This window comes from Euprymna scolopes, chromosome 1, assembly GCF_053919585.1.
Source record: "Euprymna scolopes isolate OS-2025 chromosome 1, ASM5391958v1, whole genome shotgun sequence".
Lineage (NCBI taxonomy): Eukaryota > Metazoa > Mollusca > Cephalopoda > Sepiida > Sepiolidae > Euprymna > Euprymna scolopes.
Window position 1 is genome coordinate 188,008,891 of NC_136482.1, and position 16,802 is coordinate 188,025,692.

At 33.4% G+C, this 16,802-nt stretch overlaps 1 protein-coding gene across 1 annotated transcript; it reads left to right on the forward strand.

The window, feature by feature from the left end:
* Window positions 1-10,252: 10,252 nt before the first annotated feature.
* On the forward strand, window positions 10,253-15,751 carry LOC145283637 (uncharacterized). The gene is made up of 2 exons (XM_080132599.1): window positions 10,253-10,432; window positions 15,109-15,751. The coding sequence occupies exons 1-2, from the start codon at window positions 10,261-10,263 to the stop codon at window positions 15,333-15,335; spliced, it is 399 nt and encodes a 132-aa protein (XP_079988725.1). The 5' UTR covers window positions 10,253-10,260; the 3' UTR covers window positions 15,336-15,751.
* Window positions 15,752-16,802: the final 1,051 nt, after the last annotated feature.

The window sequence follows — 16,802 nt, forward strand, 5'->3', positions numbered from 1 at the left end:
CATTCTGTGGATGTTCAGCATAAATGGAGACACCCTGATATTATTATAGCTTTTTTTATTAAAACTGCAAAAGTATTTATCTAAGCTAGCAAGGACGCCCGTAAAATACGCTTAAATATGATATTTTAATTCATGCATATTTCGTATTTATTATTATAGAGTAAATTTTCAATCGATTCTTATGTTATAAAGTTGTGATGTTCAAAATAAAATAATATATCCATGTGACTTGGGTGCATCAACTCGAATCGAAACGAAAACTTATGAATATATATATATATATATATATATATATATATATATATATATATATATATATATATATATATAACTTGAGTTCCTTCAGCTTTAATCGAAACCAAAACTGAAACTTATGAAGACTTCTTGGTAAAATTATTAATTACAAGAAATGAAAGGTCATCTATAATATAAATCTCACCTGTCTATTTATATGTATGCATGTATGTATGTATGATGTATGTATGTATGTATGTATGTATGTATGATGTATGTATGTATGTATGTATGTATGATGTATGTATGTATGTATGTATGATGTATGTATGCATGTATGTATGATGTATGTATGTATGTATGATGTATGTATAAATGATGTATGTATGTATGATGTATGTATGTATGTATGTATGTATGTATGATGTATGTATAAATGATGTATGTATGTATGATGTATGTATGTATGCATGTATGTATGTATGTATGTATGTATGATGTATGTATGTATGCATGTATGTATGATGTATGTATGTATGTATGTATGATGTATGTATGTATGCATGTATGTATGATGTATGTATGTATGTATGATGTATGTATAAATGATGTATGTATGTATGATGTATGTATGTATGTATGTATGTATGATGTATGTATAAATGATGTATGTATGTATGATGTATGTATGTATGTATGTATGTATGTATAAATGATGTATGTATGTATGATGTATGTATGTATGTATGATGTATGTATAAATGATGTATGTATGTATGATGTATGTATGTATGTATGTATGTATGTATGATGTATGTATAAATGATGTATGTATGTATGATGTATGTATGTATGTATGTATGTATAAATGATGTATGTATGTATGATGTATGTATGTATGTATGATGTATGTATAAATGATGTATGTATGATGTATGTATGTATGTATGTATGTATGATGTATGTATGTATGATGTATGTATGTATGTATGTATAAATGATGTATGTATGTATGATGTATGTATGTATGTATGATGTATGTATAAATGATGTATGTATGTATGATGTATGTATGTATGTATGATGTATGTATAAATGATGTATGTATGTATGATGTATGTATGTATGTATGTATAAATGATGTATGTATGTATGATGTATGTATGTATGTATGATGTATGTATAAATGATGTATGTATGTATGATGTATGTATGTATGTATGATGTATGTATAAATGATGTATGTATGTATGATGTATGTATGTATGTATGTATGTATGTATGCATGTATGTATGTATGATGTATGTATAAATGATGTATGTATGTATGATGTATGTATGTATGTATGTATGTATGTATGCCTACAACTTTCGACGGGGGCGATGGATTTTTAGAAAATCGGTATCATTTTAAAGCGTGATCCTTCGGACGACAAATATCGAAAAATTGGCTATAAACATTAATTTCTTCACCATCAACTAACCACTTTTCTGCAGAAAGGGGACCGCTCTTTTAGCCGATATTATTGATCCCCTCTTTTCGATCGACTAGCCTTAATTTGAACCTTCGCCACTTCCGGTATGGCGATGGGCGCAACAGCAAAGACGATGAATATATATATATATAGCTCTATTGACCCAGCTTCACCCAACTTATCCGGTGTGCAGTATATATATTTTTAGAAATGCCCGTTAGAATATCCGCCGTAAAACAGGTTTTTAGTCAGCGAAGTTTAATAATTCCAAGTTATTAAACTACGACAGGATTTATTAAGGATTCAAAGATTTTAGCGACGAGCAATAGTTTTTTCACCAAACTCTTGTTACAACAAAGTTAAATTCGAAACTATCAAATAAATTCTGAAAAATGTTTGTTATAAATTTTTGAGAGAACAAAGAAAGCAGACCATTTCTTTATAATAGTACAGATAAAATCATATCTTCATGCTTTGTAGATGTCAAATGTTCTTATTAAAATAATATACAGGAAATGATAAAGGTGATGACTAGTTTTGTGGCAGAATGGGCGAGAAATTTTCGGAGGGGCCTTGATTTCCCCACATTTTCGGCCTTATGCCAAACACACACATCCCAGCGAATGCATATTATTAAAAAGTGACGCTCTCAGCACACGAAGATCGACAGTGTTTACAAAACATGGCTGTGTCAAAATCATCCAAGACTCCAGGTACCTAAAAGATCAGCCTTGCATGCTGGCAGCTGAATTTGAAAAAAAAAAACAACAAAAAAAAACATGTGCGTTAAAACATTTATCTCTCTTTTTTTTTTCTTTCAGTATCTTTATCTCTTTTTCAATAAAGAAAAAAAGGCGAATGAAATAGTATTGTTTTAAACAGTTAGAACCTGAGACGCCGAGCAGACAGAACGTGTGCCTCGGCGCTCATAGTAGTTTTGGTTTGGTTGCAGGTGACGATTGGTGGATCGATATTCATCGAATTTAAAATACTCCTTAAATGCTGAAAATAAAATATTGTTTATTAAAAAAATACCTTTGCTCACTGTGTTGTAGAAGCATTTATTTTTCAGAGTAGTAATCTCTCATGAAGAATGCCTTCCACCAACGACGATAAAACGCTGCTCATTATTACGCCTACCAAAAAGACCGAAGATTAAACCGACCAGCAAATATAGCCGACGTTAAATCAACCCTAATCATCTTAGTGATTCATTTTTAATGTTTTATTGTACATGTGTCTATCGTTTAATTGTGTTGTGGAGCTAGTAGCCGTTCAGAGTGCGTAACAACAGTTCAAAAAGCGTCCCTACGACAAAGTAAATAATTCTCCCTGGGTCCATGCCACGACCTATCGTTTTCATGTTATTAGGACACAGGGAGCTGGTGCCGTGTCCGTACGAAGCAATCGTTCCAGAAACGTCTTCACGACACAGGCACAAAAAGTAACTTTCCACAGGATCACATTTGATGCCGTAAGATCCTTACTCATCACGAAACACGATGCCGGTCCTAATCACTAAACGACTACGAACATTGTCATAGCTTATTTAGTGTAATTGTCGTCTGTAGTGGGAAATTAGGCCGGGAATAATTTGTTAAATCAAAAGATGGAACACCAAGTGAAAATATGATCAAGCAGATCAGCCTTACTATTTGAGGTAAATGAAACCATAGTGGGCGGATAGTGGTGGAAGTGTTTATCGATTATCATTCATCAAATTATTATAGATTTTCCAGAAATAACAATTTCTACTTTCTGTGACTATTTTCTAGTCATCTCCCGAAAACTTCTCTTATCAGCAGCTATTGTATTATTACAGTTGTTTCTAGAAACCTTTGTCGATTAATATTTGACGTGCCAGTTGAAACGACAGTCTACTTGCTGCCTATGTGTAATAACTGATGCACGTGAATTTCCGCGTAGCTATAAATACTCCCAAGTTTATCATAACCTATTCAGTTATATTCTTTGTGCACTTTTCAGCGGGGAGAGAATCATGTTTTACTTCGATTAGGAGCGGGATTCATAGAAAATGTACTATTGTAATTAATATTGGGTTATGCCCCTTTAGAGTTGAACTAATTTTTGTAGATGTTTTACGTTATTTTTCTTGTCTGTGTACGTGTAAAAAGTCTCTACTAAAGTCTCCGAATATTTTTCTGCGTAGTTGAAATATGATATATTGATATATAGGATATTTGGACCTTTAGCACACTCCCAATTTGTATTATAATCGGTTCAGTAGCTGCCAAGTGGTCAAAATTGAAAAAGAAATACGGACCCTGGCCTGACGTATTCGACTATGAGCATTTTTCTGCGCATGCGCTAATTAAAAGTTATCAATTAAACAACGTTACTTTTGCAGATTTTATAAATATGGATACAAGTCCTATACAGCTAACGGATTAAGGCTGTTAAGCTATATGTTTTGATTTCGATTCTAGCTGATGGCACACAAGTCATTTATTTTATAAAGTTTTGGAATCACTACTGCATATGAGGTATAATATAATAATCGATAGAGAATTGCCTCTATAATAATAAATACGAAATCTGCATGAATTAAAATATAACATTTACGCGTATATTACGACCAGACAACGCCGAGCGACCTGGTAGTTGTTATAAGTAAATCCTAAATCAATTGCTACATTTCAAGTAATAACTTTATTTTGCTCATGTATACTGATACATATTCATTAGTTTTTGTGTTTTACTTATAATGCATTTCTATATTTATAAATCGTTTTTAATAATTATAGAACATTTCCAAAGAAGTAAATAGATACAAGTTCGTAATTTCTCATGTACGAAAACGTATACAAAAAGTTGACTAATTTCTAAGCCAGTGGAACTCTCTGCCGCTTGCCTGTTTCCCACCTGACTACAACTTGGACGTCTTCAAGTCCAACATAAACAAACTCCTGACAAACCGCCCCCGTAAGTAAGACACTCTATCTAAACACCCAATACTAATAATTACTACAATACTATCTCATTGATTACTGTACACGCAATAACCCTTATCCCTGAGTGGCCTTCGGGCCTTGATAAGTGGTGAACCCCATGTAAAAAGAAAACAAAACAAAAAACTACTTTTTGCATCATCATATAGTATGAATCCGAAGATTCTGTTGTTGGCATTGGTTTCTCCGATATTTTCTAGTCAGGATTCCTTCCAGAAACACATCGAGTACTTACGGGAGAAAACACGATAAAATTGTCGACATCCTAAGTGAAAGTAATTTTTGTGGAATGTATTCGAACTCGGAACATCCAGGTCATCATTCCGTGACATTAACCACTTGACCACCTCACGTCTCTATGGCATCACAAGATTAAAAAAAAACATTTTCTTTTTTACATTTTTGTTACGTAATATGTAATATCGTGAAATATATGCATATATAAACATGAAGCAAATGTTGCATAAGATTTATTGATTTGCTAATTCAATAATATTTCGTACTTAAATAAGTTACGAAGTATTTTTCGCAGTTTTTCTTATTTAACCATATATCGACAGTGAATATATGTGAGATATTTCCTGGGATATACACAATATCAATTACTATTTGAGTTAGATATTTCTCCCAAAATTAAACAAATATGGTTATAAAAACTATAACGGATTCGATTAGTGCAAATAAAAGAAGTACTTTAACAAAGACTATCTGTTATTTACTGTAAAACTCAACAAAATCTGTTTAACGCCCCCTCTCTATATGTGTACGTTTGCTGTATGCAAAAAGCATGTTTCTTTTTTCAGCATTAGCTAGTATCGCTAAATATAAATATAATCTATCGTTATCCAATGCATACAAAATAAGCAGCAAACTGTTTAAAAACATCCGTTGATTAGACAGAAAATAATGTCCAATTTTCCATATCATTAAGCGATTGTAAATTCATTTGAATATGTTTCCTTTGATAATCAACACATGAACTTTTATCATTAGTATTCATGATTTTTATTTCATATTTGTATTTCAGGGCGTGGGTTCATTCATTGAGATCTTTGTTTGTTATCACGAATTGAAAAAAAAATGATTTTCCCTTCCCATCCACCCTGACCCCTTCAATCGATCTAACTTAGAAAAATATTTACTGCCGGATATTTTCAATCTTTTCCGTTATAGAATTATTTGCGTGATTCATTTAGTTTTCAGATTCGCTGTTTTTATTTTGTATTCAGACAAACACTTTCAGGGGGAAAAATAAGTTGAGAAATTTGATGAAATTCAAACAGCAAGAAAATCATCAATTATATACCACTCAAATATTTTTTTTACTATTTCAATAATCTGTACTCATGCGGAGAATGACCCTGGAATTTTTTCCATCGATTTTATCCCTGCAGCTTACATCAACCGCCAAAATATGACGAGACGTTCAACAATAATAACTAAATTGGCAGAAAATAATAGTTTTAATCGTCAAAAACTAAATTATCTATAATATAAATCTCACCTATCTGTTTAAATGTATGTATGTATGTATGTATGTTTGCCTAAAACCTTCGACAGAGGCGACGGATTTTCACGAGATTAGTATCGTTCTGAAGAACTGTGGAACTGGCAGGGTTACCTACTGATTTCCCGGACCCACCATTAAAATAAAAAGGCTCTAATTCCTCTTTCGCTGGGACAATTTTCAACCATAGCTCTAATTTAGCTCTCCGTAACCCATCCTTCCGGGATAATCTTGTTTACCGTGGCTGGTTGGGTCACACACCATGACTGATTTGAAAAATGTACTATAAGATATTTTCAAAGGGCACTTCCTTAGGAATCCATAGTATAATAGAAAATTTGTTAAAATTCCTAAGAGAGAAAAAATACGAAGTAGACAACAAAAAATAAACCTTTTGTCATAAAAATAGTGTTTGTGCCATCCCCCAAACTCCTTAAGAATAACATTTCTTACAAAAAACAATAATAAACTCCCCAAAATAAGTTTTTCATTTGTTGCTACACATTATTTTACAAAAAAAAAAATGAATAAAATGTACCATAGGTTGAGGTTTAAAGAAAATGTATTTCCATGTTCTTAATTGAAATTACTATGCGATAAATGTTTTCTATGATAATGTTTTCTTTTTTCTAGCGTTTAAAAATATTGTTAGCGCTCGGTATATTCCGGCAATTTTCGAATATTTTGAGGTAACATCCACCGAAAAATGTTTCATTATCTGCATAAGTACCGAATATTTGACTTTTTAAACCGTCCTCTAAGGTTGTCACTGCAAATATTATACAAACCCCGAAAGTTGGGAGAATTCGGTGGTGTTGGTAAGTTTATTAGTTCTCCCTACTTTCTGACACAGTAACATTTCAATAAACCAAATAAAACATTCACCGAAGTTGAACACATAATATTTTCACACAAACGCATACTTGTGTATATTTGCGTTGTCGCTTGTGAGCAATCAAGAAGCAAAGCAATTAATGAACTCCTTTTTACATACATGCGCGATCACTGGTCTTCATTATTTGATCGTCGCTCCTTCAAGTATTTGCCCGTTAATCTGTATTGCTGCATCATCTAGTGACTGTTGCTCGACTGTTCACTTCTAAGAGATTAAAACTCATGTATGGAAACAGGATTAAGACTTATTGGCGGATTTAAAGGTTTATTGGGGACAAAAGTACGTTCAAGAGGGGAGAGACTAAACGAGGCTAAAATTAACTCCTTCTATAAGATAGGCTAACCTTGCTTCCTTCTTTATTTCACTTAGTGTTAAGATGGTTGACGAACGAAGATTTTCGAGTAAATAGACACTTAGATTCCCTACATTGCCAGATACATCTGGTCCGATTGCTTCTTCGCTACGAACTGCCGGAAAACTCTGTGCCGTCTCGAACACATATTGTAATTTATGTCATACTATCGACACTTGCTGTTAGTGCGTTTTGTCTATGCAAATGACCTCTGAACTTTTACATCAATCACACTAGATTCAATGGGTTGATCTCCGTTCGCCGCCAGGCCATCCTGACATCTACTTGAGTTAACATTCCTGTAATTCATACTAATTAACATAATCTCTCTCTAGCGCTATAAGATCCAGTGTATAACAGTAAACTGTGGTATTAATTGCTGGGCTCAATCTATGGGTCAAATATTAACACAGATTTAAGACTATATATTTATAAAAGCAATACATCTGTAAATGTTTGTGGAAATAAAGACACTGAAGCATACACTTTTTATTAGAATTTCTGAGATTATCAGTTTTCTCTGCGGTTTTATTACAAAACACTATAAACTACTAATACCGGATAACCATTTTTTCTACTTTGTGGTACCATGCTCTTCACAACAGTAAAATGTAGTTCGGATCAATTCCTTTCAGAAAACTTATTTATCTAATCCGGATTATATGTTAGAAAAAGGCCTCTTCATTGTTTACAGCACATATCAATTAATGTATATGATTAAAACAAAAACAAAACGTATAATTACAAAGTATATTGTAACGATTTTACATCATAACGCGTCTAACAAATATTTCTGCGATTTCTTAAACAACAGAACGTGTGCGAACATGGAGTTTTACACAATTACAATTTACACAAAATTCACATGGAAAGAAGGAATTCGACTGAAATACAGATGAAGTATAGATAGATAGATAGATAGAGAGAGAGAGGGAGAGAGAGAGAGAGACGCCAGCTAGGATAATATACACCAAAAGATAATAGAGGAGCGGATAGTACAAACTAATTAGAACAATTAAAGTGAACGTTTTTCAAACATCACACAACTCTAGAACTGATGGATATTAAGCACGTATTTGTGCGATTATAGCACAAAGAAAAATCCTTAGGGAAACTAACGCTGATGAAATCAGCTCTAGTAAAATAAGAGCCACATATATATTAATTAATGGTGAGACTTAAAGTGTTCTCAGTCGAGAATAATTGGATTTATTGCACGACATTAAAGAAAATGAAGATAATAATGCAAATTGCTGATCAGATAAAGTATCTGGAAAAGTTTACTCATCCTTGTAACTGATTAGCGGGTAGATAACATTCACACAAAAAACAACAAAAGAACCCCCCCAACCAAAACCAAGACAAAAAAAACCAAACAAACAAACAAACAGCAAAAAAGACCAGACGTGAAACAATTGAATTAGGGCAACTGGATCATTTCTCCGAACTAAATACTATGTCTAATTATTTCGTTTGATAGTTTATTAAAAAATAAATCAACAAAAAAACTAGCAGGTCTACCCGGCGTTGCCCTAAAACCTGAAAATGATTAAATATAAGGAGCTGTGATTGTAGATTAAGACACCATTGCCGCATTATAAACTCATCAAGCAGTGCCAATAAACCAAATTTAACATCTACTAAACTTTTAATTTGAAAAAATGCTGACTAATTTTCTGCATTGAAATATGATGTCGATTTCTTTCCAAATAATAAGTTGACAAAAACATCCTAAAATGCCCATATTTGTAGATAATAACATTACAAAATGCAAAATTAGTAGAAAAAACATTACAAAATATACAAATTAGTAGACAAAACATTATAAAATGCCTAAATTAGCGCACAAAACATTATACAATATCCAAATATGTAGACCAAAACATTACAAAATGGCCAAATTAGTAGACAAAACATTACGAAATGCCCAAATTAGTAGACAAAATATTATAAAATGCCCAAATTAATAGACAGAACATTACAAAATGCCCATTTTGTAGAAAAACATTACAAAATGCCCAAATTAGTAGAAAAACACTACAAAATGCCCAAATTAGTAGAAAAACATTATACATGCACAAATTAGTAGACAAAACATTACGAAATGTCGAACTTAGTAGACAAAACATTACAAAATGCCCAAATTAATAGACAAAACATTACAAAATGCCCAATTTGTAGAAAAACATTACAAAATGCCCAAATTAGTAGAAAAACACTACAAAATGCCCAAATTAGTAGAAAAACATTATACATGCACAAATTAGTAGACAAAACATTACGAAATGTCGAACTTAGTAGACAAAACATTACAAAATGCCCAAATTAATAGACAAAACATTACAAAATGCCCAAATTAATAGACAAAACATTATAAATGTCCAAATTAATAGGCAAAACATTACAAAATGCCCAAATTAGTAGACAAACCATTATAAAATATCCAAATTAGTAGACAAAACATTATAAAATGTCCAAATTAGTAGATAACCCCTAACCAAACAGGGACAAGTTTGTTGTCAAAGAGTAAATATTTTTTCTATATTTTAGATATTATACATCCGAAGAAACGCCAATCAAGAAAATATAAAGTTTGTGGATCTTTGGTTATTTTTTTTTGAATTTTAGTTAGACATGCAAACATACACATAGACATCGGCTTTTTATATACAATGATATAATAGATAATGAATTCTCTTTAATTTAAAGAAAGAGCGTGTTTAATCTAAAAAATATAAATAAATTATTATGCGCATGAAAAATAATTCTTCTATTTTTCTACAGATGATTATACTTGGTCCCTGTCAGTGTATACTCACAAAGACCCTATGGGTGTCCGGGTGATTTGTCAACAAGATATTGATCGGTTGGTGGAAGGAATAGTGTTGGTGCATTGTCAAGGCTACGTTGGCCAATTCATTACTGTTCAACTGGACGACACACCAGGAGTCTTAAAGCTTTGCGAGGTGGAGGTATTTGGAGAAAAACGACGTCAATACGGTAAGTGAACGGAGAGGTAGTCTGAATCTGCGTTATCGTTACTTTCGTGATAGGCGCTCGACTGAGCTCCAATCTATATAAAAAATTTCCGCCTGTAAAAATTTTGCAACAAATACTTGTCTAGCTACTACTGCCAAGCATTTTCCTCATTTTCTGTGGTAAAACATAAACGAAAATTCAATAGGCATAATTTGTTTTCTATAATTCTCTGTGTGTGAAACACAATACCGTGGGTCTCTTCCCAGCTGACTATAACGTTCGTTTTCGGTTGAGCCACCCTCTAAAATAATCAAACCATACTCAAGCCCAATTATTACTGATCATGTTATATCTTCTAGCTAACACTTATATTCTCGAGTGGCCCGTGAGCCTTGATAAGATGTGACCCTCAAGTAAAAAAGGGAAATCATTATAAGAATTCAATGGCATTTGATACGTATTTTATCAGCCAGTGCATATCAGTTATGGAAAAAATTAAAAGAGCATTTTTCTAATTAAACGTTGAACTCGTTCTCTGTCGTGACGACTTTCACTTTCCACGAACTATGCACAATAAAACGAAAACAGAAAGTAATATGAGAACAGAAATATATGCTTAACACGCAGACATTATTGTCGTTATTAATTTTTGTTTGGTGTAATATGCATGCTGAATCTCTAATGCTTGTACTATAATTGATTTTGAGATTAGGTTATGTTCTCATATAAGAAATTTGCCAAGTTCCCTCCAAATATTGCATACTTAATTTACATTTGAAAAAAAAAAAGATTTTAAATGGATATAAATTGAATACGTAGAATCCATAAGACCTATTTTATTTAATCCTAAGTTCGAATATCTTCTACTGGTGAAACAGAGAAGGGGAAACTTGAATTTAATGCTTCTTGTCTGTGGCTTTCATGGTTTGTGTGAGTTGCGGCATTGTTTGATTATGGAATTAATTCTATGTATTATTTCACATTAAAAAATAATAGGTGCCTTCAATAAGTTTCCAGACTTTTTGTACAGACATTTAAAATTGGTGAATCCGCTTGGAAATTCAGTATGTTATTGTTATACAACGTTTGAGATGATTGACCAATTTTTATGATTACAGATTCAAATAAACAGTTACAGCAGGAATTGGAATACATCCTACTAAAACCTGATTGTCACAGCTGGTGAATTTCAAAAATGCAATCTGGACGTGAGGACACTTCAGAAGAACGATACGCAATAAAATTCTGTTTTAAACTTGGAAAAAATGCCACAAAAACGTATTGGATGTTTTTAGACCATCTTGCATGAATCGATCATCAGTTTTTGAGTTGCATAAGAGATTCAAGGAAGGCAGGGAGTCTATAAGGGATGATAAGAGGTGCAGGAGGAGTAAGTCAGAACATCAGAGTTGATTAGCCAAATAAAGAATTTAATAAATAAGGACCGTCGTCTGCACAGTTTGATGTCAGTGTGGGAGCTGTACACCCACTTATTCGCTAGTAACTGAAGATGCGGAAGATTTGAGCGAAGTTTCTCCCAAGGTGCTCAAAGAAGATTACACTATTTGACCAAGAGCGAGTAGTTCCTCACCCTCCCTATAGTCCAGACCTTGCTTCTTGTGACTTTTAGTTATTCCCTAAGCTAAAAAAAACCCTTAGGGGCTGTCGTTATGAGACAACTGAGGAGATAAAAGGGTCTCTTTTCATGGGGCTTTCTAGAAGTTCTGGGAACAGTACAATTGCATTGAAGCCGGCGGACATTACTTCAAAGCGGACTAGATTTTTATATGTGGACTATCAATAAAGTGTCCATACTAAAAACATATGGAAACTTATCTAAGACACCTAGTATATTACTTGATTAATTAAGCTCAAGTATATTGTTAACATGAACTAAGCACCGATATTTTCCAAAAGTTTTCACTGTGTCTGTAAAGCTTATCTATATATATCTATAAAAGTGTGTGTGTGCCTGTGTGTGTGTCTGTGTACATTTCCCTACGAAATAAGTCTGTCAATTTAAAGTCTACAGACTCGAACTTTGATATGCAGAGTACTGAGATTTGGGAAAATCTTTGTAATCCATTTTCGGCCAGAAATTTGGCTGTTAAAGGGTCAAAGTTCAACAATTTGACCTTTGAGAATTCTACCAATCTCCTAAGCCAATTTTGGGTCTAAACACTTGCAATTTTAGATATAGGTTCCCTGGACATGGAGCTAACTTTATAATTTGATTTGAGCCAAAAACAATAAATGTTAAGGGGTCATAATAGGGGTTAAATTAAAAAAAATTGACCTTTTTTTTTTTGCTCAACATACACCTCCAAACACCCGGGCAACGGGGGGCTGAACTGCTAGTATATCTATAAAAGTGAACGTATCTTTGTATGTGTCTCTTATTATTTTCCCGCTTTTTGCTATAATCAATCTAGCGATAATTTGTTGCACCGTAAATGCTAACATTCGTTATCACCAACTGTATGGATTTAACACTGATCTATGAACGCACATACACTACAACTGATGATGGTTGGGATAGAACGCACGCATCTGTTGTGCACGCCTATGGAACTCTGTACCGTTTGCCTGTTTCCCATCTGACTAAAACTTGGATGCCTTCAAGTCCAACATAAAGAAATTCCTGATGGATCGCCCCCATAAGTAGACACTTTATCAAATCTCAACATTAACGCACGGTACACGCAATAACCCTTATCCCTGAGTGGCTTCCGGGCCATGATAAGTGGTAACCATCTTGCAAAAAAGTGTAAAAAAAATTATATATATATATTGAAATCTAATATACTTAGCTCTTTTTTTACCAGGTTGTTTTCGAAAGTCGTACATCTAATCAACAGAGTATTAATGAAGGTATTCTTAGGGATTGATCCTTGGAGATTTATCGTTCCTGATTTTACGAAAATAATTACTCGTGCAATTGTGTCTGAGATGGGTATATTTGCTGATGACACCACACTATTCTCAGAATACAGTCAAAACGAACAGGCCGAATTTTTAGAAAATAGCTGCAGTCTATAGTCGGATGGAGACATAAATGGATGGTAATATTTAATGGTACTAAAACAAAGCTCGTTTCCTTAAACAATTATAAGACACCTTTTCAACCACCAATTGCCATGACTGATAGCACTTTCTCTGAAAGTAAATCATTCAAACTCTTTGACTTTACAGTCACATGTACCAGCAATCTGAACAAATACACCTTGCCATGTAAGCTGCAAGAAAGATGCTAATAGTCTCTGGCTCTTGTTAGGATCTTATATTTCTACACAGTCACCATTTCCTATGTATGGAGATTTGTTTTCACATCTGCACTAGTACACCAACTATTAAGCTCTTTATCTTATACAGAATCAAAAACAATGTCTATAGTCTAATAGATATCACACTGCTAGCTCCTGTTCTATCTCTGCAATGTTGCATCACATTTTACCAGTAGTTTGATGGAATGCGCATCGACGATTGTTGTACTGGTGTCTCCTCCAGTTACATATTCCAGATCAACCAGTCAATTAAAAAATCTCATCATTTCACTGTAGATACCGCCAGATGATAGGACGCTCTCTACTATAATAGCTTCTTTACTTATGCTACTGGTCTTTGGAATTCCCCCCTGTTCCCAAGTCTGTAATATAAATAATAATCTAGCTGCATAACTCACCACTTCGAATTGTTGCATAAGGGATTTCATATTGGAGAGACGGCGCTGGTGAGGGGGAGATGGAAGAGAGATACATTTTAAAGTCTGTGGTTTCTTATAATGTATATCATAGGAGAAAGGAGGGTGATCAGTTCTTTTAACACACAGGAGAGGACTGTCATTTCTTAAATTACTGAGATGAGTTATACACAAAGTTCATTAGAAGATGATTACACATTACCTTTAATTTGGTAGAATGATGACACGAAGACGGCAGTTGCAAAAATATGATGATGTTCTTTATTATCGCTCGACCGGTCGAAATGATGATGACATCCAGGAATTCAAAGTTATTTCTACATTTTTAATGTACTAACCCTTCGCTTCTAAAGGGGGACCCTCCTCATGTCAGCCTTGTCTCCGTTCGACTCGACTGTGAACTCTGTTTCTCTCTGTCTAACTCATCTTCGACTCTAGCACCTATATTGAGAATTCATTTCTGCCCTGACGTCATACGTGTGTCCAAAAATGTGATCGACCCACGTGGCATGAACATGCGTGATTCGCACATGTTTCCAAACCATTTCTGCAGACAAAGAATTGTTACTAACCTATTTTTCGACCTAAATTATTTTTCAATATGTTTTTAATTTGCAATTGTTCGTTATTTTCTCTGACCTTATTTTAATTCAGTTTTTATAAAAAGAATTAAACAGTTCCTTTTCCAACAACATCTCTAAACTATTTTATGTGAACCTGAACAATGCCAAATTGCTTTCTGAATCTATTTCTGAACCTTGCTTACAAGGTTCGAATCTCGGTTTATCTAATGTTTTTCTTACTTACAAGAAAAGGGGAAACCTTTTCTTGTAACAGGGTGTCCATAAAGTTAGGCTCCTAATTCACAGCTCCTTACCTTTCCGTGGCAATATACTTTGCTTGGAATCAATTTCAGTAAACACACATACACACACAAAAAAAACCATTGCTGTTTAATTATTCCTTTTCTTATATGATTCTCTCTATTTTTTTGCAGATGTATTTTCGCGCCACTTTTGTCGTTCTCCAGAGAAAACTAGTCACTTGATTGCCTCTATGCCCGCGCGCTCGCGAATTGAATGCGCTGTGCTATGCAGCAGGGTAGACAACTGCGATGCATTTCACTTACAGACAGATTATACAGAGAAGTTTTCATGTCAACTCAAGGAATTTACCACGGGTTTTGTCGTGTATCATAAAGTGGAAAACTTCAATGGTTGTTAGATGACGCTAGAGACACGTCATACACACACACAAACACACACACACACACACATATATATATAATGATATATATGAAATCAAATTAGCTAATGTAAATGGCTTCACCAATGAAGTCATATTTCGATATCAGATTTCACAAAAAAAATGTGCAATCTAAACACGATTGCATATGAGCAGCCAATAATTTTAATTTGTACTATCTTATTTTATCAGATAGTTATAGAGTTATTGTATTCGAAAATATTAATATGAAAATAGTATTGTATTTGAAAATATTAATATGAAAATAGTATTGTATTTGAAAATATTAATATAAAAATAGTATTAGATTAAATTTATTCTAAATACCAACTTATATTTAGTTATGTTAATTTGATTATAATTTATTATACGCATATACTATCGTGACCCGTACATTGACATCTCCTGGAAATAAATTGAATCACCAATGAACTCATGCTTCAACTATTGAACCCCATATAAGTATTGTTGATCGATTTTTAAAAATTATCTATGTTTTAAATATTTTTTTGTATAATTTAAATTGTACGTAATAATGTCATATTTGTAGTAATCCCTATATATAAAAAAGAGGCGCAGTTTTCCCCCTCTGGGCCCAATTACCTTAGGTTGTGCAAGAACAGATGCCACATACAAATTTATTATGTCTAAACTATTATCAGACATCTTCTCTAACTTTTGATCGCCGTCATAGGAAAGGCGTCACGACGATTGCCATCATATACAGAGGGAACAGTTCTTTTTCCCTTCTCTTTCTACAGTACTCTTCCTGCCACCAGTCCACACCCGGAAAATATATACACATTCTTACTATTCCTCCAGTCATCTTTCTTACCTGGATTATAAACTCCTATACAAAGCATTAACTTTTCATTTCTTTTACACAAAATACTGACTTCTCCCTAATACATTTCCATCACTTATCATTGGTTGCTACCTCTCAACCCGCTTATTCGAGAATAGATACCTTATTGAATAACGAACACATTAACTGTTAAAAAACATGGACGCTCAACAACCGGTTTCTTTTCTGTTTAATTTTCTCTTTCCCCACTATATTACTTAACTTCTACTGTTGTCATTTAAACTTATTGTTTTATGCAAATTAAAGCAAAGACGTAATCTCGATATTTGAGTTTCGTGATATCAACGGGGAAACTACAGATTTTGTAAACACATACACACAGACACATCAACATATAGAAACAGCGTAAGATATACTTATAGGGAGGCAGGCTGAGAGGCAGATAGACTGATACCTACAGAGAGAGAGAGAGAGAGAGAGAGAGAGAGAGGGAGAGAGAGAGAGAGAAGAAACACCGTTTGGAAAAAATACACACTTCTTATTTATTTTAGACAGAACATTTTCTGCTTTTAAACAATACGCATATAAGTTTATAGACCTTTCCTTTATTTCAAAACAATCCGGTCAGAATTTTTTTGGTA